A 26,190-nucleotide genomic window follows, 5' to 3' on the forward strand; every position below is an offset into this window, starting at 1 on the left:
ACCTGACAATGTAACACATACAAACATCAAATAAGCTTTTTGCAAAATGTGTGAAACTGAACAATGGAACCTAGGGAAAAATAGAGGTTAGAATCACAATAGATTTTCCTAAATGTAATTAGAACTTGGGAGTCTCCCCTGTTTTGTTCCAGGCCTCTCCTCTTATAATTTTGTACATCCTCTAATGATCATCTCATCAATTATCACCTAAGTATTGATGCTACATGAATTGTACACACAGCCCATACCTTACTTCTCATTTTCAGACCCAGCTGCTCCCTTCACATACTCTCTTTACCACCTTCAAAACATCACAAACTCAATGTATTCAAAATCAAACTTAAGATTCTCTCTCCATGACCCAGTCTCCTCTCTGGGCAAAACTATCCATTTGGCTACTTAAGCCAGAAAACTAGGGTGTCATTTCTTTTCTTTTCTTTTAAATATTTTTTATTAAATTTTTACAGAAAGGAAGAGAGAAGGATAGAGAGTTAGAAACATTGATGAGAGAGAATCAATGATCAGATGCCTCCTGCACACCCCCTACTGGAGATGTGCCTGCAACCAAGGTACATGCCCTTGACCTTCCAGGACCTGGGAACATTCAGTCCGCAGGCTGATGCTCTATCCACTGAGTCAAACTAGTTTAGGCTCGGATGTCATTTCTTAATCAATTTCTAACATCTGTGGAATCCAGCTACTTGTTTCCATGGTACCACTTTACCCTGATCACATGGACCTAGGACAAGCAGCTCTTTCCTGGACTTTATCATTTTACACCTCTAAAATTCACCCAACCAAGCTACTATGTCCCCTTCCTTATGATAAAGAAAAATAAGGTACATACCTTTCTGTACTTAAAGAACTTTATGGATTTGTCCCACTGGCTTACCCACTTCATAGCACATCATAATCTCTCTCATCTAGTCCGTTATTTCCTCTCAGTGCATTATTCTCATCTTGCTCCCTCCCACCAGGGTTTTTGCACATGATGCTCCACTACCCTGGAGTGCTTTTTCAATATTCTCCCTCCAGTTTCTTCCTGCCATTTTCCAGACTCAGCCCTCTTGTTCCTTCCTCAGGAAACATACCCCTAACTTCTGTCTAATCTTTTTCTACATGCTCTACTTCCTATCATGGATAGCACTTGAACATTTACAGTCATTTGAGTGATTGTTTGATTAGAAATCTGTCTCTTTCACCTCTCCATAAGCTATGTGAGGAGAGAGACTTTGGTCACTATGCTTGACTTTACTCACCATAATTACCAACCCAAGTGGCTAGCATATATAGACATGCATATATTTGTTAAGCAAATGAATTAGTAAAATTAGTAGCAGAAACTGACTTTTTTCAGAGATAACTATCATTTGAATGATTTGTTCCCATTTTTATCTAGGTCTTTCTACTTGATTTTGTGAGAACTTTTGATGTCATAGGATTTATTACATTGTGTTATAATTATACTGGAGGCCCGGTGCATGAAAATTTGGCTGTCCACTTTCACAGTCTGGGAGCCCTCAGGAATGGAAGGCGACTTGACAATCAGGGGAAGATGATGCCAATCACACCTCTGCTGCTGCTACTGCTTACAGTGCAAGCCTCGGCTGGCCCTGGTTACCTGAGCCTCGGGAGGCTCTGGGCGTCTGGGCAGCCACTATCCAAGGCTTGCCTGCATCTTGGGCCAGCCCTGGGCTGCTGGGGGTCTGAGGGGACTGGGTACCACCATTTTGTGGCTGTAAGCGCCACCATCTTTGAGGTCAGGACAGTCAATTAGCATATTCTCTCCTTATCGGCTGTGGGAGCTGCCATATTTGTGCTAGTGTGAGGGTCAATTAGCATATTCCCTCTTTATTAGATAGGATGTTTAATTATCCACTTCTCCTAATAGTCTGTGAACTCTTTGAAGACTGGATTATGCCAACTTTGTTCATAAGTTTATTCCAAAAGTATGGTAGGCACTCAAAAATATTGATAGAATTAATGGATGCTAAATCTGTGAACACAATGTAAAATATTAAGCATTGTGGCTTAATATTTTTGCATGTTTCATATTAACTTATTCTAGTTATTGATGATGTTGCTGGTTGACATTAGTGTGTACATGGCTCTTGTATTGTTTTGAAGCCAACATGAGCTGGTCAGTCTCAATGTGATTCTTGGTTGATGTCTTATGGTTCAGAAACTCCAAATATACATACTCTTCCAAAACAGATTAGACTAAAAAAAAAAAACACAGCTATTGCTGCTTTATCTAATTCTTTTAAAGGTATAACATGGTAATTTTACTAAGATACTAACATAAACAAGACAAATCAATACAGTAGAAGGAATCGGATTAATTGTAAGAGATTTACAAGGGAAGCTTAGACTTTATAGTGCAAATATGAGTGCTTGTGAAGTGCAAGCATTTTTCCTGCTAGAACACTATTGAATTAGGAAAACTCTGATTAATAACATTCATGCCTCCTAAAGTCTTTTAAGTGTGTATCACTCCTCAGAGACACACTATTGGAATTATCCACATCCAAAGGATTGGGACTGAAGGAATATATTACAATCAGATTTTATGTTAGTATCTTTCCAATAGCTTTGGATTATATAATACTCCACTGAAATATGCCGACATTTATGCAGAAGCTAAATAAAACTTTTGATGAACTGAGCCTTACTTTGTTCAGTTGTTATATCTCAATCAGACAAGCTCGACTATATAATTTTAGTTTTAGTCAAGATGAGATTTATGAGTATATAAATATCCAAAGACTGCTGTGAAGAAAGCGAGGGTTGAAGAAATGAGTTATTAATCTTTACTACAGAACCTTAACAAATGTCATATAGCTTTTATAAGTAGATACCTAGGAGGTAGTAGATTCATAAGCCCCCCAAAATAGATTTCCTCTTATAAACCTCTGATACTTAGAACATAATTAATAGTTACCTATTACTCTCTTGTGAAGTCAGAGCTTTTGCTTCATTTATTAAATTCAAGCTTTAGTACAAAATTAACAAAATGAAATACTGTCATAGTGAATGGGAATGTCTACTTGCTTTTTGATGTGTGTGTGAGTGTGTGTGTGTGTGTGTGTGTGTGTGTGTGTGTGTGTGTTTGGTATGCTTTTATTCACTGAATATATTTATTTCTGCCCTTGCAGATAGTTATACATGCTTACTAGTTAGGTGCCAATGTTTGCTCGGTTAATTCGTTTGACTAGTCAAATTAATGGTGATAAAGTCTTGTTACTCGGCTAATTTCTTCTATGATGCTTGCCATCACTTTTTCAGTATTGAGTTTCGAAAGACTAGTACCCAGACCGTGTTGCATCTCCTCCCAGACTCTGTGACCTCCGTTTAGATAAGTGGTCTCTGAATAAATGTCAGCATATTCCAGGTGGGTGGTGACACATGGGTCACAGACCTGCTTCTGGAGAGGAGTGACTTTCCCAGAGGACTGGCTCTAGCAAGGAATAAACTCTCATTCATTGTTTGCTGAGTGACCGTTGAAAGAATTAGCTGAGGGAGGGCTTTTACCATATCTTATGCTTTCTTTATCTAAAGATAACATTTAAAAATATCTTTATTGTTGAAAGTATTACAGCTATCCTCCATTTTCCCTCATTGGCCCCCTCCATCCTGCACCCTCCCCTCCCAGGCCTTCACCCATTGTCTGTGTCCATGGGCTGTGTACAAATGCATAGAAGTTCCCCAGTGAATCCATCCCCACCCACCTTCTACCCCTGCCTTCCCTCTGAGATTTATCAGTCTGTTATTTGTTTCTATGTTTTTGGATTTATTTTGTTCATCAGTATATTTTGTTCATTAAATTCCACATATGAATGAGATTATGTGATACTTCTATTTATTTGGCTTACTTTGCTTAAGCTAAAAAGTAGCATTTTTAAAGAAGCTAAAATATATACAAGCTTGCATAAATATAAATACATAGCAATATTCAAGGAGTTATAATACAACTAGTAAATATGACATGCACACCTTATACATAGAGTTTGTGGAGTCCTCTAAAGGTTTTTTTACTTGTTTTTTTTTAGCATGACTATTTATTTATTTCTAAAATTTCCTTGTACAATATACTCTCCCGATTGCTATCTACTGGATGGATTCTGAAATCCATATAAGAATTAGGTCAATAGTGTAGGACATTGAAAAATAAACTGGGGGCATGAATTCATGTATCTAAGAGCATAAGTTGGAAACCATTGTGTGAAGATGAGAATGACTCAACATGCGGACTTTAAGGGTCTTTCCAGCTAGCACTGCCTGGCTGGCTCCCATTCCTTCTGAGCTCTTCCACCCTGCAGGACGTTTTATATCCAAATGCAAATTGGACCACCTAAGATTTTCTTAGTATTCATTAATTTCTAACTAAATATTTGCTAATTTGTAGAATTGAAAACTTTCAAGGATTATCTTAAATTTGAAGAAAAAAAAAGAAGACATCAGGTACTTGATACTCTGAATCATCTTCTGCTGTTGAAACTGCTAATGTCAGAAAATGAGATCTGACTTTTCTCTATGGTATTAGGTTGCTTTTGCAAGAATTTCCTTCAAATCTCTCCACAAAGCAAAATTTCTATATCTAGTGTAGTTCAAAAAGCAAGAATAGAAAAAGGGAAAAAATAAAGATCATATACATGTACATTTTGTTTATGTTATTGTGATTCCCAATGATGTTTTCTGCAACCATGGCAATTCTTTTTTCTTTTCTTTTTTTTTTTCCTTCCTGACCAACTCCTTTTCTTTAGCTCTTTGTACTTGCAGGAGTTTGTGTGATTTAATCATTTTTAAGCTTTATTTTTATTGTTGACACTATTTCAACAGATGTCCCCCATTTTCCTTCCCTTTGACCTTCTCTTCCCAGCCTGTCTCCCCCCTCCCTCTGGTCATCACCACACTATTGTCTGTGCCTATGGGTTTACATATGTTCTTTGGCTAATCTCTTCACCATTTCCATCCAATCCCGGACTCCTGCCTCCCCTCTGAGAGTTGTTGGTCTGCTTCATGTATCCATGCCTCTGGTTCTATTTTGTTCATTGAATTTCATATATAAGTGAAATTATATGGTATTTGTCTTTCTCTGATTGTCTTTTTTCAATTAGCAAAATGCTCTCCAGGTCCATCCATGATATTGCAAAAGATAAGATCTCCTTTTTTATTGCTGCATAGCATTCCATTGTGTAAATGTACCATAGTCTTTCTATCTATTAATCTACAGATGAGCTCTTGGGCCGTTTCCAGATCTTAAATATTGTAAATAGTGCTGCTATGAACATAGGGGCACATATATTCTTTCTGAGTGGTGTTTTGGAATTCTTAAGATAAATACCTAGAAGTGGGATCACTGGGTCAAATGCAAGTTACATTTTTAGTTTTTTGAGGAAACTCCATACTGTCCTCCACAGTGGCTGCACCAGTCTGCATTCCCACCAGCAGTTCACGAGGCTTCAGTTCAGAAATCAACTCTCTATTAGATATGTCATTGAAAATATGTTCTCCCATAGAGTGGTTTCCCTTTTCATTTTGTAGATCGTTTATTTTGCTGTGTAGAAGCTTTTTTAGTTTGACATAGTCCTATTTTTTTAAATAGTTATGTTTTGTTTCTCTTTCTCTAGGAGATATATCAACAAAAACATTGCTATGAGAGATGTCTGAGATTATACTGCCTATGTTTTCTTCTGGATTTTATGGTTCTGTTATAATTATACATATAAATATTTTATACATTTTGAGTTTATTCTTGTGCATGGTGTAAGTTGGTGGTCTGTCACTTTTTTTGCATGTACCTGTTCAATTTTCCAGACATCTTTATTGAAGAGACTGTCTTTCCTCCATTGTATGCTCTTGTCTTATTTGTCAAACATTAATTGATCATGAAGGCATGAGTTTATTTCTGGGTTCTCTATTTTGTTCCATTGATCTATACTTAATTTAAAAAAATATTTCAAATTACTCAATTAGGCACATTGTTTGGGTTCTCTAATTAATGGGTCTAAGCATTTTTATAGCTCATTAGTACATATATTTCTTTTTTATTAAATTTATTGGGGTGACATTGGTTAATAAGATTATATACATTTCAAGTACTAGTATATAATATTGTAATATATCACCTGTATATTGTCTTGTAAACTTAGAAATTTAATCCCCTTCCATCGCCATATATTGACTCCCTTTACTGCCTTCAACCTCCCTCTCCCCCTTCACCTCTGGTACCACAATATCTATATTTGTGTGTTTTTTTAAAGACCTCTATTAGAATATGGGAATTTGACTACAATCGAAACAGATTTCTTTAAACAATTTTAAGGCAAATTTTATATTTTTATAACTTCAAATAATGGAACTTAAAAAAAAACACGCATACCACACAATTCTATCTACAGCCTAGTTTGAGACAATTGATGGGGTAATGATCTAACCAGGTGATCTTTTGGTTTTGTGTATCCAGATATGGAGTCTGCAGGATAATTGGCTTTGAAAACACTACCCTGCCTTTGTAAGTGCTATCAAAATTTCAGTCAGATCAGTACCAAATTACATATTTTGGCTTTTCTGCTTGAGCTGATTCATATTATTCTGTGGGCCTTTGACCAAAAATAAATATAGTGGATGTTATAGTGCATGGCCTAGATTTCCCCCTGCATGACTGTCTTGCCTCTGATTAAATCATATGGAACTGACATTTTGTACAAAACAATGGTCAGATATTCGCAATATCACAATATATATATTTATATATATATTGTGATATTATATCACAATATATATTTTATAAAATGTATATATTGTGATATACATATTTTATAATATATATTATTAAAATATATATTTATATATAAATATATATTTATATATATTTATATAATATATATATTTTATAATACGTGTCTATAATTATAAATATATATATTTAGTGTCCTTTTTTCTTGGCTGCCAGGATGCTCATGAGTAAATTTTATATTCAATTACAATATTAATCTTCAGCCTACATTTTCTGGTATTACTATTTTTTACCACATTCATAATTTCTGCTTGTATAAAATCTTTCAGCAAAGAAGGAGACTGTAAATAAAAATATATTAAGTGAAATAAAACAGATTTATGTACATAGAGAAAACCTTGGGCTTAAACTGACCATTACTATATTAGTTTCTAGTAGCAGAGTAATAATATTGAGTCATAATGCATAGTTCTGGAGGTATGATTTACTTACTGTTTTCAATAGCAAAATCCCCTTTAACTAGTTGGTCTTAATCTCTTTCACAGGTTAATGAATCAAATCACAATATATAGCTGCTTCAGCCTGCTAGGTTAAGACTATTATTCTGATAATGGCTTATCTGTTTATGTTGTGGATTCCAAAAGCTCTCTAATGTCACTAAAGTTAGTCATTCACTCTACTTTGCTGATCCATTCATCCAATAATTCATTGAATATATGCAGTTTACATATTTTTAAAAGCCTACTGTGCGGGCCTAGCTGGTTTGGCTCAGTGGATAGAGAGTCAGCCTGTGGACTGAAGGATCCTGGGTTTGTTTATGGTCAAGGGAACATGCCTGGATTGTGGGCTCAATCCCCAGTGGGAGGTGTGCAGAAAGCAGCTGATCAATGATTTCTCTCATCATTAATGTTTCTATATCTCTCTCCCTCTCCCTTCCTCTCTAAAATCAATAAAAATATAAAAAACAAAAGAGAAAAAAGCTATTTTGTGGCATTATCTGGATTATGTGTAGAAAATATGACAATATAGCAGCCAGCAAGGTAAACACAGTGCTAGTGCTAGAGATAATATATTTTTCTTTCCTGTCTAAACTATGTCTTTGAAGGCAGACACTGCAACTATCTCCTTACTACCTTCAGTGTACCATTCCATACACACATTCTGGAGACTGAAAACATATTTCTTAACATTAAAAAAAATTATTGATTTGAAAGAGAGAGAGATTTTTTATTTCACTTATTTATATATTCATTTGTTGATTCTTGTATGTGCCCTGTGTCTGGGGAATGAACCTGCAAACTTGTTGTATTGGGACAACACTCCAACCAACTGAGCTACTGGGTGAGGGCAGAAAACATATCTATATATAAAAAGCCAGCAAGTGGAACGCCATAACGACCAGAGCAACTGGTTGCTATGACGTCCACTGTGCCCAATGAACCAGCCTGATCAGGGGGTGGGGCCAGCCAGCCAACATCCCGTGGCCCCTCCCCACAGCCGGCCCTGCCCTTGATTGGACTCCCCCAGCTCAATCAAGGGCTGGGTGGCTGGCCAACCCCCATGGACTTTCCACCAAGCAGGCCCCACCCCTGATGGGCTCCACCACCCTATCGAACTGAAATCCTACCCACCCCACCCTCATCAGCCTCACCCCTGATCGCCCCCCCCATCCCAATAGGGGAGAGGGCTGGCCAGCCAACTGCCTATGGCCTCTCCCCCCAGCCAGCTCCATCCCCGATCAGTACCCCCCCTATTCTGGAGTGGGGTCAACTGGCCCACCACCCACAGCCCCACCCCACAGACAACCCCGCCCCCAATTGGTCCCCATCCTGATCAGGGGTGGGGCCCATCTGCCAATTGCCCATGGCCCCTCCCTCCAGCCGGCCTGGCCCTGATCAGGCCCCCATTGGGGTGGGCAGGCTGGCCAACCTCCTGCTGTCTCCTCCTCCCAACAGGCCTGGCCCTGATTTACCCTGATTGGGCTGGGCTGGGCTGGCCAGACCTCACCTGTGCATGAATTCGTGCACTGGGCCTCTAGTTTTTTACATAAGTGAATAAATAAACAATGGCAACCTATAGTTTCATTCACTTCATCCAAACAAATACTAGTACCTTCAGTAAAACAGCTCTAATATATAGTTTCATGGTTGTATCTTTAGATCCCAGGCAATGTAAAATTATTTTTAAATTGGCTCATATGATTTAACTGATGTTTTACACTTAGCCTTGTTAATTGAAGAGACTCTCTTTCCTCCATTGTGGCCCTATCTGGTTTGACTCAGTGGATAGAGAGTCAGCCTGTGGACTGAGGGATCCTGGGCTGCATCATTGTTCTGATATCAGTCCATGATTAAAAAATATAGATATTTTTCTGGGCAGTAGCTTAATTACATTCCATTGATTCCTTTTCTACTCTACTGAGCTGTTAGACTCTTCTGCTTCGTTTACAGGTGTTGCATAGATTGGCTCCAAGTTATTCTTCATATTTGCCTGCTAAACATTTGGAATTCCTTAAATAACCAATAATTTAGGCAGAATTAGAGTTGGTTCCATTTTATATTTTATTTTCTCTCTGTATAGAGTGGTCTAAAGAGGATATGGTAGATGGGAAAGGAAGGTATTTTTTAAAATATATTTTATTGATTTTTTACAGAGAGGAAGGGAGAGAGATAGAGAGCTAGAAACATTGATGAGAGAGAAACATCGACCAGCTGCCTCTTGCACACCCCCTACCGGGGATGTGATGCAACCAAGGTACATGCCCTTGACCAGAATCAAACCCGGGACCTTTCAGTCCGCAGACCAACGCTCTACCACTGAGCCAAACCAGTTTCAACGGAAGGTATTTCTATGAGCTCCTTTTCACGACTAACTTTGTGATTTCCAATGTCTTTTGTTTCACTTTTATATTTTGCATTTGAGATGTCCTTCTTTTTCTTCTTTAAGGAGACCATCTCCTTCCAACACCTGATTTATAACCATTTTATCTTTTAATTAGTTTTTTTAAAGCCACTTCTTTGTGTGGCATTTTAAATTTGTTGTTTACATTACTGAGCCAATAAGTGTAATGTTTAAGAAGGCAGGGTCTGTATTCTGGCTTCATACCTTACTTGAGGAGTGATAACATCTAGTCACTTTATCTCTAAGTCTTGGCTTCATTTACATGCCGCAATGGAGATATTAATACCTGTCTCCTAAGGTTCTACCAAGGATTATATGGATGTGGATAAATTGCTTAGCACAGTGACTGGTAACTATTGCATATTATTGTCATTATTATTTCTTTTGCTGTAGTTGATATTAATAGTGTCTTAGATGGAAAACTCCTAGGGTCTATGAGTTCTCTTGTACTCCTGATGTAACACAGATTCCAGTACTCTAATGAAGCTTTCCTAGGAGAAAAGTGGATGAGAAGTGAAAAATGAATTAGTTAATATTATAAGTTCTGATTCAACATACTTAAAATATATATATATATATATATATATATATATATATATATATATATATATATATATATATTATTGATTTTTTACAGAGAGGAAGAGAGAGGGATAGAGAGTTAGAAACTTCGATGAGAGAGGATCATCGATCAGCTGCCTCCTGCACACCATGCACACCCCCTACTGGGGATGTACCCACAACCAAGGTACGTGACCTTGACCAGAATCGAACCTGGGACCTTTCAGTCTGCAGACCGACGCTCTATCCACTGAGCCAAACCGGTTTCGGCTCAACATACTTTTTGTTAGAAGAGATATTTTTCATTTGTAGATATACAATGAACTCTTACATTTAGTTTCATTGTGTAAGAGATTCAGACTTGTGAATATGAAAATAGTATTTATAATGTATATTTCATAAATGCATATAAATGAAGAAGAATAAACTTAAAACTGTAGAATAATCTAAACAGCCACCCTAAAAAATTACCCATGGCATTTTAATGCAGTGTTATTTTACCAGTACAAATTTAAAGTTCGTAGTAATATAATTAGTAACATGTAAAATCTTTATTACCAATCTTAATCTTTTGTTATATGACTGAAAATTATTGTATGGCAGTACAATTAAAATAATGCTAAAAATGTCAGCATAACAAAATTAAACTGAAGTAACTACTACAATATGGAACCCCAAACCAGCTAATTTAAATGCAAAATGCTTCGTAAATGCTATTTATCTGAGATAAGGCATATTAAGGGCTTTAAGGAGTAGTTTGTGTAACTGAAATAAACAAAAAATAAGCACTCTGCAGCCATCTTTATTGTTGTTTAACCTGAGGAAAATATCAATTAGGTCTGTAATAGGCCACTTGAGGAAAATGTATCCACATCGCACCTTAGTTAATATAAAGGGGGCTGGCAGGCTTTCAGAGGCTTTTAAGAGGAAAGCTTGAAATGCTTAAAGTTGTCCTCATACAAATAATGGCATGTTGTTAACCATGACAGCTAGACTGAAGATGCTCAGAATATTAAGTCTGTGATTTGAAAAAGGAGTTTCAAAATATTAGACCATTTTTTATGTCATTCATAATGACTCTACCAAAATTTTGTTTTTATAAAGTGGAAATATGGATGGGTTTAAAAATAGGAGTATTAAAAAAATTAAAACATGCCCTGTATAGAAACTGGAAAATATAGAAAAGTGAAAATAATTACCTAGATTTTCACCCCCCATAAAATACCACACTTAATATTTAGTATATATATATATATATATATATATATATATATATATATATATTTCTTAATTTTGCTCCTCCCTGGGTAATTAAATAAATAAATAAATAAATAAAAGAGTAATTATATCATACTAGAGGCCCAGTGCAGGAGATTTATGCACTTGGGGGGGGGGTGCGTCCCTCAGCCTGACCTGTGCCCTTTCACAGTTCAGGAGACCGCAGGGGATGTCCATCTGACAGCTTAGCACTGCCACAGAGGGGAGAGGCTCCACCACTGCCCCTGCACTCACCAGCTGTGAGCCTGGGTTCTGGCTGAGCGTTGCTTCCTCTTTGGGAGCACACTGACCACCGGGGGGCAGCTCCTATGTTGAGCATCTGCACCCTGGTCGTCAGTGTATGTATAGCAATTGGTCGTTCAGCCATTTGGTTAATTTGCATATTAGCCTTTTATTATATACGGTAGAATATTTACAGTATATTTGTAATGTAAAGAAATCTAATGAAATACAAAAATCACTAATAATAATGAATCAGCTGCACTTTCCTTGTATTATTTCAACCTTTCTTTTTGAGACCTTTAAAAAGTATTTCTAGTTATATATTGATTCCAAATTTTGTTTTATTTGCATGTAATTTTGAGGGTTATTCTTAAAAACATGGTTAGCATTTAAAATATGTTAGTAAACTTTGAACTACAAATTTGAGAGAAACTAGATCTTATAGTGTGTTTATTGCCATCTATAATAATAAAAGTGCAGTATGAAAATTGACTGAATGGCTGAACAGCGGGACACCCATCTGGATGACCTTCTGGATGACCTTCAAGGTGAAGCTGATGCTGCAAGGGCCTACTCGTGCACGAATTTCATGCATTGGGCCCTTAGTAACTCAATGGTTGAGAATGGGACTTTGAAATGCCAGATGATACTGCTTTTTTATAGCAATTGCTTGTTTTATATTTTGTAGGTCCCCACAGATCTGGAAAGTCCTGCCAGACATCAAGTAAAATCTTCCATGACCCTTGACCACCAGATCCTCGATCAGACTATTAAACGGTCCCACACTTCAACACAAAGCAGTGCATTTGTGGTACAGCATGGACACCCATCCCCGGAGAGTGACTCTGGCATCACCGGAAATCCACTCGCCATGTTGCTAACTCTTGGGAAAGAAGATGACAATGTGGAATGGCATGTATGTATAATGGCTTCTCATGAAAATATATAATGAAGTGTTTTTCTTTAAAGTATTCAAAAAACGGAAGTTGACATTTTGATAGTAAAAATTCCAAATACAAATTCACTTAAGAAAAGAAGTGTCTTAATTCATTAATTTGTAATAATTAGTTATGCACAGTAATTATGCATAATAAAATATAACAATTTATGTCAATACTCATTTCAGATATGTATCGATATAGGAAGTGAAAATAACCTCTAACTAATATATGTTAAGAAATTTAGCTTTTTTGGGAGGGGGCGGGGGGGCATGGAAAGATCTTTGTTATAAAGTGTAAAAAATGAAAATATTTTCTTTTTCAATGATAACAGATTTCCCTCAGCTGAGAATTAAGCACAGTCCTTCCCAAGCAGAGTACTCAATAACCACTGAAAGAATTATGGGTCCATTGAACATACTGGAACCTAGACTCTTACCACTTTACTGACAATAAGCCAAAATTTATTCTGGAGTTATTTGGCTTTTGTTAATATAAACAACCTATACTTAGTCTTTTTTATGATAACCATTTAAAATGTATTTTTCTTAAGTTTCAGATATACAGCATAGTGATTAGACAGTTATATAAGTAAAAGTGTTCCCCTTTCCCCAGATATTTTCAGTCCCCACCTGGCACCATACATACATAGTTATTATTGACTATATTACCTATGCTGTGACTATCCATTTGCACTTTTTGATTCCCTTAACATTTTTACCCAATATCCTTCCTCACCTATGGCTGGGTTTTGTCTTAGACCTCTGCCATTTTAATTATGATCTGTTTTGGTGTGTGCCTCTTTGAGTTCATATTGCTTAGGACTGTCTTTTTTTCATGGACTTGTGTGTCTTTTATCTTCACCAGGTTAGGGAATCCATTGTTCTCAATCCCTTGCTCTCTTGCTTCTTCTTTTGATACTTTTATGATGCAAATGTTGTTACTCTTTATGGTGTCCCAGAAATCCCTTAAAATACCCTTACTTTAGCCGAAACCGGTTTGGCTCAATGGATAGAGCGTTGGCCTGCGAACTGAAAGGTCCCAGGCTCGATTCTGGTTAAGGGCATGTACTGTGGTTGCAGGCACATCCCCAGTAGTGGGTGTACAAGAGGCAGCTAATCGATGATTCTCTCTCATCGATGTTTCTAAGTCTCTATCCCTCTCTCCTCCTCTCTGTAAAAAATCAATAAAATATATTTAAAAAAATACCCTTACTTTAAAAAAAATCTTTATCTTTTTTGCTGCTCTGATTAGGTGTTTTCTACTGCCTTGTCTTACAAATTACTGATTCAGTTTTCTGCTTCAACTCATCTGCTGTTGATTCTTTCAGGTGTATTATTTATTTCTTTTTTATGTTTTTTTGTGTCCCTTTTGATGCTTACTATCGCTTTAACTTTCTCTGAGCTCATCCATTATTCCCCTAAATTCCTTAAAAATCCTTACAGTAAATTTTTCGAACTCTGTATCTTGTAGAGTGCTTGCCTCATTTCATTTAGTTCATTTTCTGGAAATTTCTCCTGTTATTTCATTTGGGGTATGCTTATTTGTCTCCCCATTTTGGCTATCTCTGTGTATTTGTGTATTAGGTAGATCTGCTATGTTTCCCAGTCTTGGTATGGTGGCCTTATATTGTAGGTATCCTGTGGGGCTCATTTGCATAGTCTCCCTGGTCACCTGAGCTATGTGCTTCAGAAATGATTTTTGTGCGGGTTATGTGAGCCTGCTCGTGGTAGTTGTGTCTTGATTTTTGTTGGCCTGTTTGTGAATTGACTCTTGGCTCACTGAAAGTGAAGATTGACTTGGACCACAGTGTACAAGCTGCTTTGCAATGGCTGATCTCACAAAATAAAATTACCCGCAGGGGTGTCTGGTGCATGCTGAGATTTTCCCTTGGGATGTGTCTTTTATGGAGCTAATTGTGTCATGCTCTGATGTGGTCTGAAGCTAACCAAAAGATAGATGTGTTGGTACTGGAGCTTCTTGGGAGAGAATCTAGTGGAGGTCAGTGTCAGATACTGCCTGTGACTGGCCCTGGGCTACCTGTTAGGAGCTCCAAAGTAATCCACAAATTTTGGCTACCTCTGCCAGGCCTGGGTGCACATGGGAGGGGCCAGGATTCAGACCATGGCTGACTTACATTAGCACTGAGTCCAGGTCAGGTCAGCAAAAGGCCCGAGGCACCCTGAAATCCATCTTTGTTTGACAGACACCTGTTAGGCTCAGTCTTAAAAGAGTTTCTTGTGTTATGTAAGTTCTATGAGGTAGTTTCCTAGTGAGTTACTATGTAGAGGCCAGTGGTCTTTACCAGGTTGATACAGATTCAAACTTCATGTTAGTGCTGAGTCTAAGGACATTCAGCAATTGTCCCAGAGTATACCAGGGCCATCTACCACCTGCCAGAAACCCAAGGATCTTTGTGGTGAGGCTGACTCTTAGGGAGACATCAGGGTGGGCCAGCAGTATTCATCAGGCTAAAACCCACCAAGATTTGTCCATGTGGAGGAAGGGCTCTACATAGGAATGGTGGCACCCATTAAGTGGGCAAGAGAAAAAAAGGCCCTCAACCTAGAACCACACAATTCAGTTTCTGACAGTCCCAGAATTTGCCCAGACCTCCTCAAGAGTCTTCCATGAATGTCTTTACTCTGGGCCCCAAATGGCTACAGCATGCAGACTCCCACACAGGGTGTAAGCTGGGAAGAGAAGAGCCACAGGGAGTCAGAAGGGTGAAGCCAAGGCAGTTTCCAGTCTGATGCCATATGATGCTCTACCCAGTAAAGATGGCATCACTGGGTGGTGTAGAAGAGGGAGTCAGCCTAGGACTTTAGCTGCTGTTTCATTAGCCTTCTCCATAAAGCCACACTACCCAGTCCCTCCCTGCGTGAGACTCCAGTTTGCTTTGATCTGCTTTCCCTCCATGATGTTCAGGATGAGTGGTCATGGGTGAGATTTTGTGTGCTGGCCCTTTAAGAGGGCGCCTAATTTTCTATCAGCAGCCTGTCATTCCCTGGCAAACAAATCCTTACTGATTTCCAAGCCAGATGTTACATGGGCTCCTCTTCTCTGGCTCTTCTGGCTGGGGGTCATGATTGGAGAATTCTTGTTCCTCAGGGCGGACCTTAGCAGCTGAACTATTCCTTCAGATTCCTAATGGCCCCATGTGGCTGTCAGTCTGGTTCTTTTCAGTGTCCACCCTTCCAATGAGTCTCGATGTGGCTTCTTCTGTAAATCCTTGGCTATAAGACAAAGGTTCAGCTAGTCTTTATTTGGTTATTCAGGTAGATTGTTCCATAATTTAATTATTCCATAATTTTGCTTTGGCCCTGGGAGAAGGTGAGTGTAACTTTCACCTACACTGCTGCCATCTTGGAACTCCCTCAAGATATTTAGCTTTAATTTTAAAGGTTTTTAACTAAATTAATTTACATTATTTATTAACAGTTATATTATTTTTACACATTAAAATAAAACAGGAAGAATTTTGAATAGAAGTACATATATGCTCTAGAAATATTCATTAGAATAAACTAATCTTCTTGCTCTTTGGAATTATATATGAAATTTTTGTACTATTATCTATTTATTCATTTCTACTTTTAAAGCATACTTGCCTACTGCTTAATATGAGGCACTAAAGATGCAAAATGAATGAGAGTATCTAGCTTCATGGAATTTATACTTATTGTGACTTAATTGTAAGTGAGCCTTCAAAAAATGTAAAAAAATGAATTGAACTGGGAAACAACTAGAACTGGGGAAAAGACTTTTTAAAAAGTCTTTTAAAAAAATATCTCAGTATAGAAAAACTATATTAAAAACTGAGCTTTCTATTATTTCTTTTTTTTAATTTTTCTTTTCCCATTTGATTTCTAAGAGAGAGCCATGGCCCATGATCTCCCAGGTTTAATTTCCCAATATAATTCTTGATGAATATTACTGATTTCAAGTCACTGCTTTTTAGATATTAAGTCTATAGCCTCCAGGTATAAAAAAGTAATGCTTAATATCCTATTATTTAAATTCCAAATGATAAAGATTTTTATTGTGTGTATAAGTTTTATATTAATCTGGTATATTGTTTAGTGAAATATAAAACAACCACAAAACAGGATTAATTGAAATCCAAACTGAATATAAATCTCCACATGTATATTTACTTAAACTTTTCAATAGTTGGTCTATAAGGAATCCCCCCTCCCACATGTAGAACTAGGTTCTCTAGTCACTCTATGAAGATCATAAAAATGCATGTAGAATGAAAATCATCTGTACAGTAAATATTAGAACTAACCCAGTACAATTTATCTTACAACCACCTTCTTCCAAAGTTCATTTCCTTGTGTGAGAGTTATTTCTAAAGGAAAAAAGACAAATCCCATAGGATATGCATATGCCAGCCAATTCTGGGCAGAACCCAGACATGATCTTATTATATGTCTTAGGGAATACGTGTTCTAAAAAATAAGAACAAATAATTAACATATATCAGCCTTCTCAGTTTTTCTTAGTAAATGTTTTGTATTGTTAGGCACACAAGTTACTTTTTAAAAAGTAATAAGTTCATGCTTTATAAAAGACATTAATGTGACCTTTGTGGGCTTTTAGGTGATATTGGCCAAAAGGAATTGCATGGCTTAGCAGGGTTGAAACTCTAGAGTAGTCTCAGGGGAATCATCACATTGATTACACACACTTTTTTTTTTTTAGTCTTTATACTTCAAAATATGTTTATAGAAGTCTCTCCCATCATTGATGTTTTTTATCATAATTTAAATCAATGTTATAGTTCTAATCAGTGTATGCTCTTTTTGAAGTTGACTTGTGTACACATTTTCACATACTGACAAGAGGTGTCCTATGTTTTGCAATATTCCAATATTCTTTTATTGATGCTAGGAGTCCATGTAACAATGCAGAACATGTGCATTCTTAAGAGTCACGCACCAAGAGGTTATAGCTACTACTTAATAGCTATGTGGTCTCAGTTCTTAACCTTTCTCATAAACATTTCTACATCTTGAAGAATTGTTTTGATGCTTATACTTTTTGTTGTTATTAATTCTCACCCGAGAATATTTTTCCATTGATTTTTAGAGAAAGTGGAAGGGAGGGGGAAAGACAGAAAGAGAGAAACATCATTGTGTTGAGGATCGAGCCTGCAACTAAGGTATGTGTCCTAGACCAGACTTGAACTCAGGACCCTTCATTTCGCAGGCTGATGCTCTATCCACTGAGATAAACCGACTAGGGCTGATACTTACATTTTGAAAGTTCCTAACCCAAGGGCAGTGTGGAGGCTCAGGAGATGGTGGGTGTTGCCATCTTTTGGTATTTCTTCCTCCTAAGCTTGTCCTCCTGTTACATTAAGGAACGTTTCATTAATTCAGAGAAGATCCCAGAAACCATAGCTACCAGAGGATAAATCCATGAGAGGATCCTTAGATTCAGGATTTGGGGGTTGGAACTAGGAGTAGCTTGGTGAGTAAAGGCATCTGAGACAATGAAATACAAAAATAAAAAGCAGCATTTTATAATATGGGTCTTTGCAGGATAAAATCCAAATTTGTACTCATGGCACATAGAACCCTTCTACTACACTTAATCTTTGTCTCCTGACCCACACTGGTGATAGTGCTCTGTGTTTTAGTCCTATTGGTTTCAGCCATATGATTCTCACAGGGGCCACGTTTTCTCTTTTTATATAATTTCTTGACCAACTACCCATTCATTCCATGTGTCTGCATAATTTCAACTCACTCTTGAAAATTCACTTCAGGTTTCTTCTCTAAGATGCTTTCCCTGGTGGTTCTGGGCACCTATTCTCTGGGTTTTTATAGTAACACATATTATCATATGGATAAAAATTTAACGTATCATAGGATTTTCACAAACTACATTTTAATTATTCGTTGTGTGTTTTTTCTTACCTTCTGTAACTTTTAGGAGCTCCAAGTTGAGGGGAAGATGAAAGAAAAAGTAAGCACATAATTGTAACATGTAGAAAGAGCAATGGTATGTGTAGATAGGAACAGAGATATGCTGTTCTTATCAGAAAAATATCCATAATAAGACTTAGGGTAAAATGGCTAATGAGATACTGAGCCAGGTGAGATAGCATAAGCCAAGAATAGAGGTGGGGAAACAGCATGGGGTGAGCAGAAAGTGAGAAGCAGATTATGCAGATGGTGGTAAAAAGAGTAGCCAGAGAAGCAGGCAATAGACAAATCACAGAAGGGCTGGTACCCTGTTGGACAATATCACACCCTTTAAGGGTTTAAATGTGGGGGCTATACTGACATCATCAGGTTTGACTTTCATATTCCTCTGTTAGCTATGCAGGAGAAGAAGCCTAAGTTGAGAAGTTATTTCTGCAGTGCAGTGAGAGATGACAAGGCTCTCTATGTGAACATGTTAGGACTGAATTATCTGTGAGACTACCATGTGGAGATGCTGGTGACAGCTAGATATTCAAGTTTCCTTGAGGAGAAATAATACAGACTGAAGCAAGAGATGTGAGAGTTGTCAGCATGCAGGTAGTACTTGAAAACTTAAATGAGAGAGTCCCTGTAGAGCATGAATCTACTTAGAAGAGTGGTGAACTGGGATAGGATTGAGGATATCACCAACATTTGAGGGTGCTCAGAGGAAAAGGGCCATCGACATAATGTAAAAAGATAAGCAGTGCGGTGCCCCTGGAGCTAAAAAAAGAGTTAGTTTATAGAAGGAAGGAATGATCCACACACTCAAATGTTGTAGTTGAGTCTAGTAAAATAAGGACTGAAACATGTCTATCAAATTTGGAAGTCAAAAAATCAAAGAAAATAGCAACCAAAAGAATTTCTTTAGGATAGTAGGCAAAAATCATTCCACCTTGAATTCAGAGTTTATAGCAGGGGGAAAATTGAACTCCATGGATATTTGGGATGGTTGTGCAGAAAGATAATAGGACAAAAGCATAGAGAGTAATAAAATGAAAATTGTGCATTTGATCTGCAAGAGGGTCAAGACTGGATGTAAAAGGAAGTTTTTATTTGATGAGTGAGATAATGGAATTCAGATTTTAGAAATGAAGTAATTTAGAGGATGACATGACCTAAGGAATGGTATAGAGAATAGGTGAAGGGTTAAATAGGTGATAGTGGTGAGCACTATCATTGATATTCAAAATATTCATCGACAATTGTTGCTTTATTTTTACATGGAATTCTGATGGTTGTTACTTTAGGTATTTTTAGGTACATATGCCTTTCTGATTGCTTGGTGTTATTTTTTCTTTAAAATCTTACCTTACATCTTATATAGCTTAAACTAAAGTTGCTACTGTGGCTTTCCTCATGGTCATATTTGTGGCACAAGTTTTCCCTTTGCTTTAAGCTTTCTCTATTGTTTTATTTTAAATGTATCTCTTATAAATATACTATTGCAATACCTTTCTAAAACCAAATTTGAGAGATTCTTGGTTAATTTATTAACTTATTTACATTTTTGTAATTAGTGTACTATTAGGATATAATAGTTATCTTTTTTCATATATTTTTAAATTACTATACATTCTATTTCCTTATTTTCTATCTTTTCTTTTCTATCCATCATTGGTCACATTAAGTTTCTCTCTCTCTCTCTCTCTCTCTCTCTCTCTCTCTCTCTCTCTCTCTCTCGTTATTCCTAATGTTTAAAGTCACATGGTTGTATGTTTTATTTTTAATATCTATATCATTGTTTAACAATATCAGTGTCACACTTTTAAGTAAAACTGTATCTAAGTATGGTCATATGATCTCATTTCTTTCTTGTTCATACAGTCATTATATCACAAAAATTTCATTGCTATTTACTCATTCTTTTTTTATATTTTTATTGATTTCATAGTTGTAGTTATTATCTGACTAAATTACCTCCTGAAAGAGTGAAGAGTATTTTTAAAAGGTACTTTTTCCTTTAAAGCTTCTGAGTTTCTATGCCTAAAAAAAACTTTATCTCACCCATATACTTACAGGATATAGTCTTTGTTTTAAATGTTTAGGTTCAAAGTTACCCACCTTCAATACTTCAAAAATTATCCACATTGTATTCTAGCACCCTGTGATTTTGAAAAGCTTGATTCTTGGTCTTTTGTAGACCTTTATTTTTAAATCATTTCCATCTTATAAATGATTTCCTTTGTCCTTGAACCTCAGACTTTCTACAACTATTATATCCATTTTGATTTTAGTGTAAATAACATGTTCTTTTTTGTGTTTTATTATCTTCATCTATCACTTTGAGGGTGCTTATTTTGCAGATTTGTAATTATCCTTTTGTCTGATCTGTTAATCCTGTTTCATCTGATGCAAAATGTTATATTTGTTGGTTTTAAAAAATGTCAACTTAAATTTCAAGATGTTTAACTGTGAAGAGTCTTGGAAGCTGTAAAGCAACGTTTTGGACTGGATTTTATATCTTTAAATCACTTTAGGATAATAGAAGAACCAACTTCTTCAATAAATTAGGGGAAAAGATAGTTATGTCGGTGGATGACAGAAATAAGAAATAAAGGTGTTAAAGGCAAAAACAGAGCCTGCAAGGAGGAGGGAACTGCCACGTGGAGGAAAGAAAGGGCTCTCTTTGAAAAAAGAGAAACCTTAGCATGGCTACAGGCAGGAGGGAAAAATACAGAAATGCAGAGACTGCGTTATTTATGGTGTAAGCATACAGGAAACATAAAAGGGTGAATGACTTATTTGTAGCTGTTACCAAAACTATCAGAGTACCCCAAAGAAAAATATTTATTTTAGGTCTTCTTTACATTTGTTTGGAACACATTTACTGTCCAGTTAATGGCAGAGAGTGAATGAAGGAAATATCATGACAAACAAAATAGAAGCAGAGGCATGGGTACATAGGGAAAAAACTAACATGTCAGAGCGGAGGAGGTGTGGGGGACTGGATGAAAAAGGTGAAGCGATAGCCCCAAACACATACACATAACACACAGACACAGACAGCTTGTGGTGATAGAGGGAAAGGAGGCTGGGGCTCTGTGCAGGTGGGGGCTTCGCTTGGGGCGATGGGCACATGATGCACTGTGCAGGTGATGTTTTATTGAGTTTTACTTGGAACCTGCGTGGTTTTGTGAGCCAATGTCACCTCGGCAAATTCAATGTCATACCAATAAAGTCAACTAAAAAATAACAAATTAAAAACATTCTCCCATGGGAAAAGAAGAAATATCACAAAATGAAAATTTGAATTTACAGACACTAAATAATATACTGCAAAACTTTCAGAGACTGGACTAACCAAAGAAGCAAAACATGCATATTTATTATCCTAGACCCTCTTAATGCACATAGAATAACATCTAATGTTCAGACAATGGTCTAGAGCTACACTCTTGTATGTGGTACCCACTAGCCATACGTGGCTCTTTAATTTTAAATCAATTCAATGCAATCTTTAAATATTGAATAAAATTAAAAATTCAGTTCCTCAGTTGCACTAGCCACATTTCAGAGCTCAGTAGCCACGCGTGGTTAGTTGCTGCTGTATGGACAGCACAAATTGAGGATATTCCCATTACTGCAGACATTTTTGTAGGACAGCACTGATCTAGAGGATTTTACAATGTAAGTTTCTTGCCTGATTTTCAACTTTGTCTGAAACCTCTCTTGCCCTTGCTCACTCCATTTCCTTCCCATGGGTCCTCTCACTCTCACACACTCTGAGCTTGCTGCTAACTTAGGCTCTTGGTCTCTTTTGATTTCTTTCCAAAGTCTACCCTTCCCCATGCTCTTCATGCCTCTGTCCAAATGTCAGTAAATTCTTCTCTGACCATTTCCTAAAACAACACTTTTCCCCTTCAGGCTCTGCTGACTTCCTGTTTTAACTTCTCCAGGCCACTGTTGTTGAGCTGTGCACTGTGTGTTTCCTTAATAGAGCGTGAGCTCCAGGAGAGCACAACCTTTGTTTCCAGATTCCCAGTATTTACAACAAGGTCTGGAAATAAGTGTTGCTCAATAAATATTTGTCAAATTAATATATGAATAATGTCCTGATTTTTTGGCATATGACCTTTGGGGCATCATAGTAGATGCCTCTGAACATTTAATTCTCTAAAGTTTGCAGAAATTTTGCTTAGAAGATATCATTAACAGAATCATAAAATATTTTTATATGTATCCCAGAATTTACACCTGTTTTTTCTGCACATCATGGGAAATTCAGAGTATTACAAGTTATACGAATTCAGCATTCTCTCTCTGTGTTCACACGTATTTTTAAAAATTTCACTGAAGAGATATAATGAGAAGTAAGAGCGTTAACAAAGCTAAAGAGAAGTGAAGAGGGCTAGTAAGCCTGGCATTTTTAAAATATAAGTTTTGTAAATCTCCAGCTAAAGTACAGAAGGAAAACAAAGCTACTTTTTAAAGGAGTTGAGAAAAGGAGAGGAAAGCTTATTTAAATCAGGACTATAGAGCCAGATTTCCAGGATTTCAATCCTGCCTCTGTCATTCACCAGCTACATATTCTGGAAAAAATTACTAAACTTTATTTTCTTTCTATTTGTCATCTTTACAACGGACAGAATGGTAATATCCTCTTCACGGGGCTGTTGTGAAGATTAAATGAACTGATATACACAAAGCACTTAGAACAGTGCCCAACATACTTCCTGTACTATATTAATGCTTCTCATCGTTGCTATTTCAGGTGACTGTAATTATTATTTTGTTGTTATTGCTTATTGTGGAAAGTTGAATACATTTCCATGTAGTTTGTATTCATATTTGACCACTGATATTTGAATATCCAACTGTGAGATGCAATAGAAACATTTTAGAGAAAAAATTAAAGTTTGTAGGAAGTCATCTTTTTATAAGTTAAGGATATAGGCTGTGGCCTGAGTTACTTTATGATAAACACTGTATTTATGTAGATACTGATTTCCCAGCGACCAGCCCTGGTGATTTGCCCAGCCATCACCTGCCACTTGATGGAAGCAAATGCAAAACAAAACAAAAAAACAAAAAACAAAAAAACATGGACCAGAGAGTGTCAGGATGACATCATTTTAAGCTGTAAAATAATCAGGATTTTAATATATATTTAACTTTAAATATTAAAACATTTAATGATAACTACAATTTTTTTATGCAAATTCAGGATGAAACACAACTTATATCATTCTACACAGTCTTCGAAATGTATTAGATTTTGCTAGATGGAGGACATTGTTGAGGATATAATCAGTGTGGAATCAAGCTTTAACGAGGAAGGAACAGACTCTCCTCTGCTAATGAAAAGGATAGTGTTTCTAGACATGAGGAGGTTAATGAGATTGAAATAAATAAAAGTTTCTAGTTATAAAAATTTAAATTACTTAGCAAATTTTTTTTCTTCTAAACTTTTGAAACAGACACAAGATAACAGATGGATATTGGAAAATATTGTTGCAGAAAAAAAGATTATTTGATTTTATTGAGGAAGATAGGTATCAGGGCTTGCACTATCCTATTTATTTAATCTCTAGAAACACCCATTTACTTTATATTTAATCTTCTATAGCATTTTCTGAGTGATTTAATGTCCAGATCTTGTTTGAAGCACAGAACATAATCAGACACCCTCATGAGTTCATGACTGAATTTTGTTTAATTTACTGTGACTAATAGCTATTAGATTCTGAGGCTCTACATCTTGTAGAATAAAGAAAAATATAGTAAGGACAAAAAAATACTTCTGAGAGAACAACTAGAAGTTAAAGATGAACTGAAAAAAGAGAGAATGTGTCTTAAAGCATGTAGACAGATGTTTCTGTTGGAATCAGCCCAAATTCCTGGAATAATAGGCAATGAAGGGTTGGCACTTTATTTCCCATTTTACTGCCATTGCCTTCTCATTGTTTATTTATTAATCACTAAAGATGTTATCTCTAAAGAGCGCGTAAACTCTTTTCACACCTGTTGAAGAGTTATGCTTGGTTTGTTTGTTGGTGGTATTAGACTTTATAGAAAACGTGATAAAATACAAAAGAATGTAGTGAATTGTTAATTTGAACATTTCATTTAAAGATAGTGAGTTCTGCTGAAACCGGTTTGGCTCAGTGGTAGAGTGTCGGTCTGCGGACTGAAAGGTCCCAGGTTCGATTCCAGTCAAGGGCATGTACATTGGTTGTGGGCACATCCCCAGTGGGGGGTGTGCAAGAGGCGGCTGGTCGATGTTTCTCTCTCATCAACGTTTCTAGCTCTCTATCTCTCTCCCTACCTCCTCTCTGTAAAATATCAATACCATATATTAAAAAAAAATAAAGATAGTGAGTTCTGACTGTGTTGCATAGTGTAGATATTGCTCATCAGTAATCAATGGGCTAGGCTAGATTAATGGTGGCTGTCTTAAGTTTATGGCCTTAAAATTGAAGAAACCTTTCCCCCTTTTTTTCTTCGTTAATTCCAAAAAAGACTAAAGAGAGAAGTATGTCTTTCTTTTTATTTTACTTTTTTTCTAAAATGCAGCACCTCCATTTTATAATATGTTACAAATGCTAGTTTTAACTGACAAAGGTCAAATGAGGTTTTTGGGGGGCTGGCAGCCATTTATATTGCCCAGATGGTATATTGAGGAAAAACATAAACAGAGGGAGGAAAAAAACTGAAGAAGAATTAGAAGAAATGCTCCTTATATGTCCCTGAAGAATGTTTTATCTATGGATTTTACATTATGTAAGATGTATTCTTTATTTTGTAAGCTAATTGTGTCATGATATTCTGATTACCATAACTAGATGCATCCTAACGGATACATTTGGTTAGGTTTGGCAACAGAAGAGAAGGGAAGCTTCTTTTCCCGTTAGTTCCAGCTAAATCCCTGGGATAATTCTCACTGGCGCAACTTTTGTCGCATATCTATGCCTAACCAAACTTCTCTAGGTTTTGGGCTTGCCCTAGAGCTATGGATTGAGCAGCTCTACACAACAAATTACCTAGATTGAGTGAGAACCAGGAGAACAGGAGTTGTTACCAAAATAAATGTGAATGAATTCTAGTGAGGTTAAACAACAGTTGTCCATTATGGTAAGCTTAAAAAGTGAGGGTACTTACTACTACTAATTATTATTAACTAGAGGCCTGGTGCACAGATTTATACACCGGTAGGTCCCTCAGCCTGGCCTCCACACTCTGGCAATCTAGGACCCGCCCCCCCCCTCCACCCCACCCAACCACACACCTCCCCGGGGGATTTTCGACTAACAGTTTTGACCTGCGGGGATCAGGCCAGAACCAACAGTCCAACGTCCCCGGAAGGATATAGTAATGTACAAAGTGGCAGGCAGCTGGGGAGGAGCCCAGGTCAGACACCACACTGGGCCCTGCTGTGCCTGCTGCTGCTGCAGCTTGGCCACGCCCTGCTGAGGAGACAGGAGAGCCTGTGCTGCCTCAGATAAGCTGGCCAGCCGTTAGCACAGCATCTGGCTCCCATTGGTCAGCTGAGCAGTGTTCCCACTGTGGGAGCGCACTAACCACCTGCATTGAGCGTGTGCCCCCCGGTGGTCAATGTGCATCATAGCAATCTGTC

At 37.0% G+C, this 26,190-nt stretch overlaps 1 protein-coding gene across 1 annotated transcript in view; it reads left to right on the forward strand.

Annotated features, from left to right (window-relative positions):
* Positions 1-26,190, forward strand: part of TFEC (transcription factor EC) — a 79,708-nt gene that overhangs the window by 17,438 nt on the left and 36,080 nt on the right. The window contains exon 2 of the mRNA XM_084897200.1: positions 12,390-12,617. Coding sequence (XP_084753326.1) covers positions 12,390-12,617 — 228 coding nt within the window. The remainder of the gene's footprint in view (positions 1-12,389; positions 12,618-26,190) is intronic.

The sequence above is a fragment of the Pipistrellus hanaki genome (assembly GCF_964339955.1).
Source record: "Pipistrellus hanaki genome assembly, chromosome: 10".
NCBI lineage: Eukaryota > Metazoa > Chordata > Mammalia > Chiroptera > Vespertilionidae > Pipistrellus > Pipistrellus hanaki.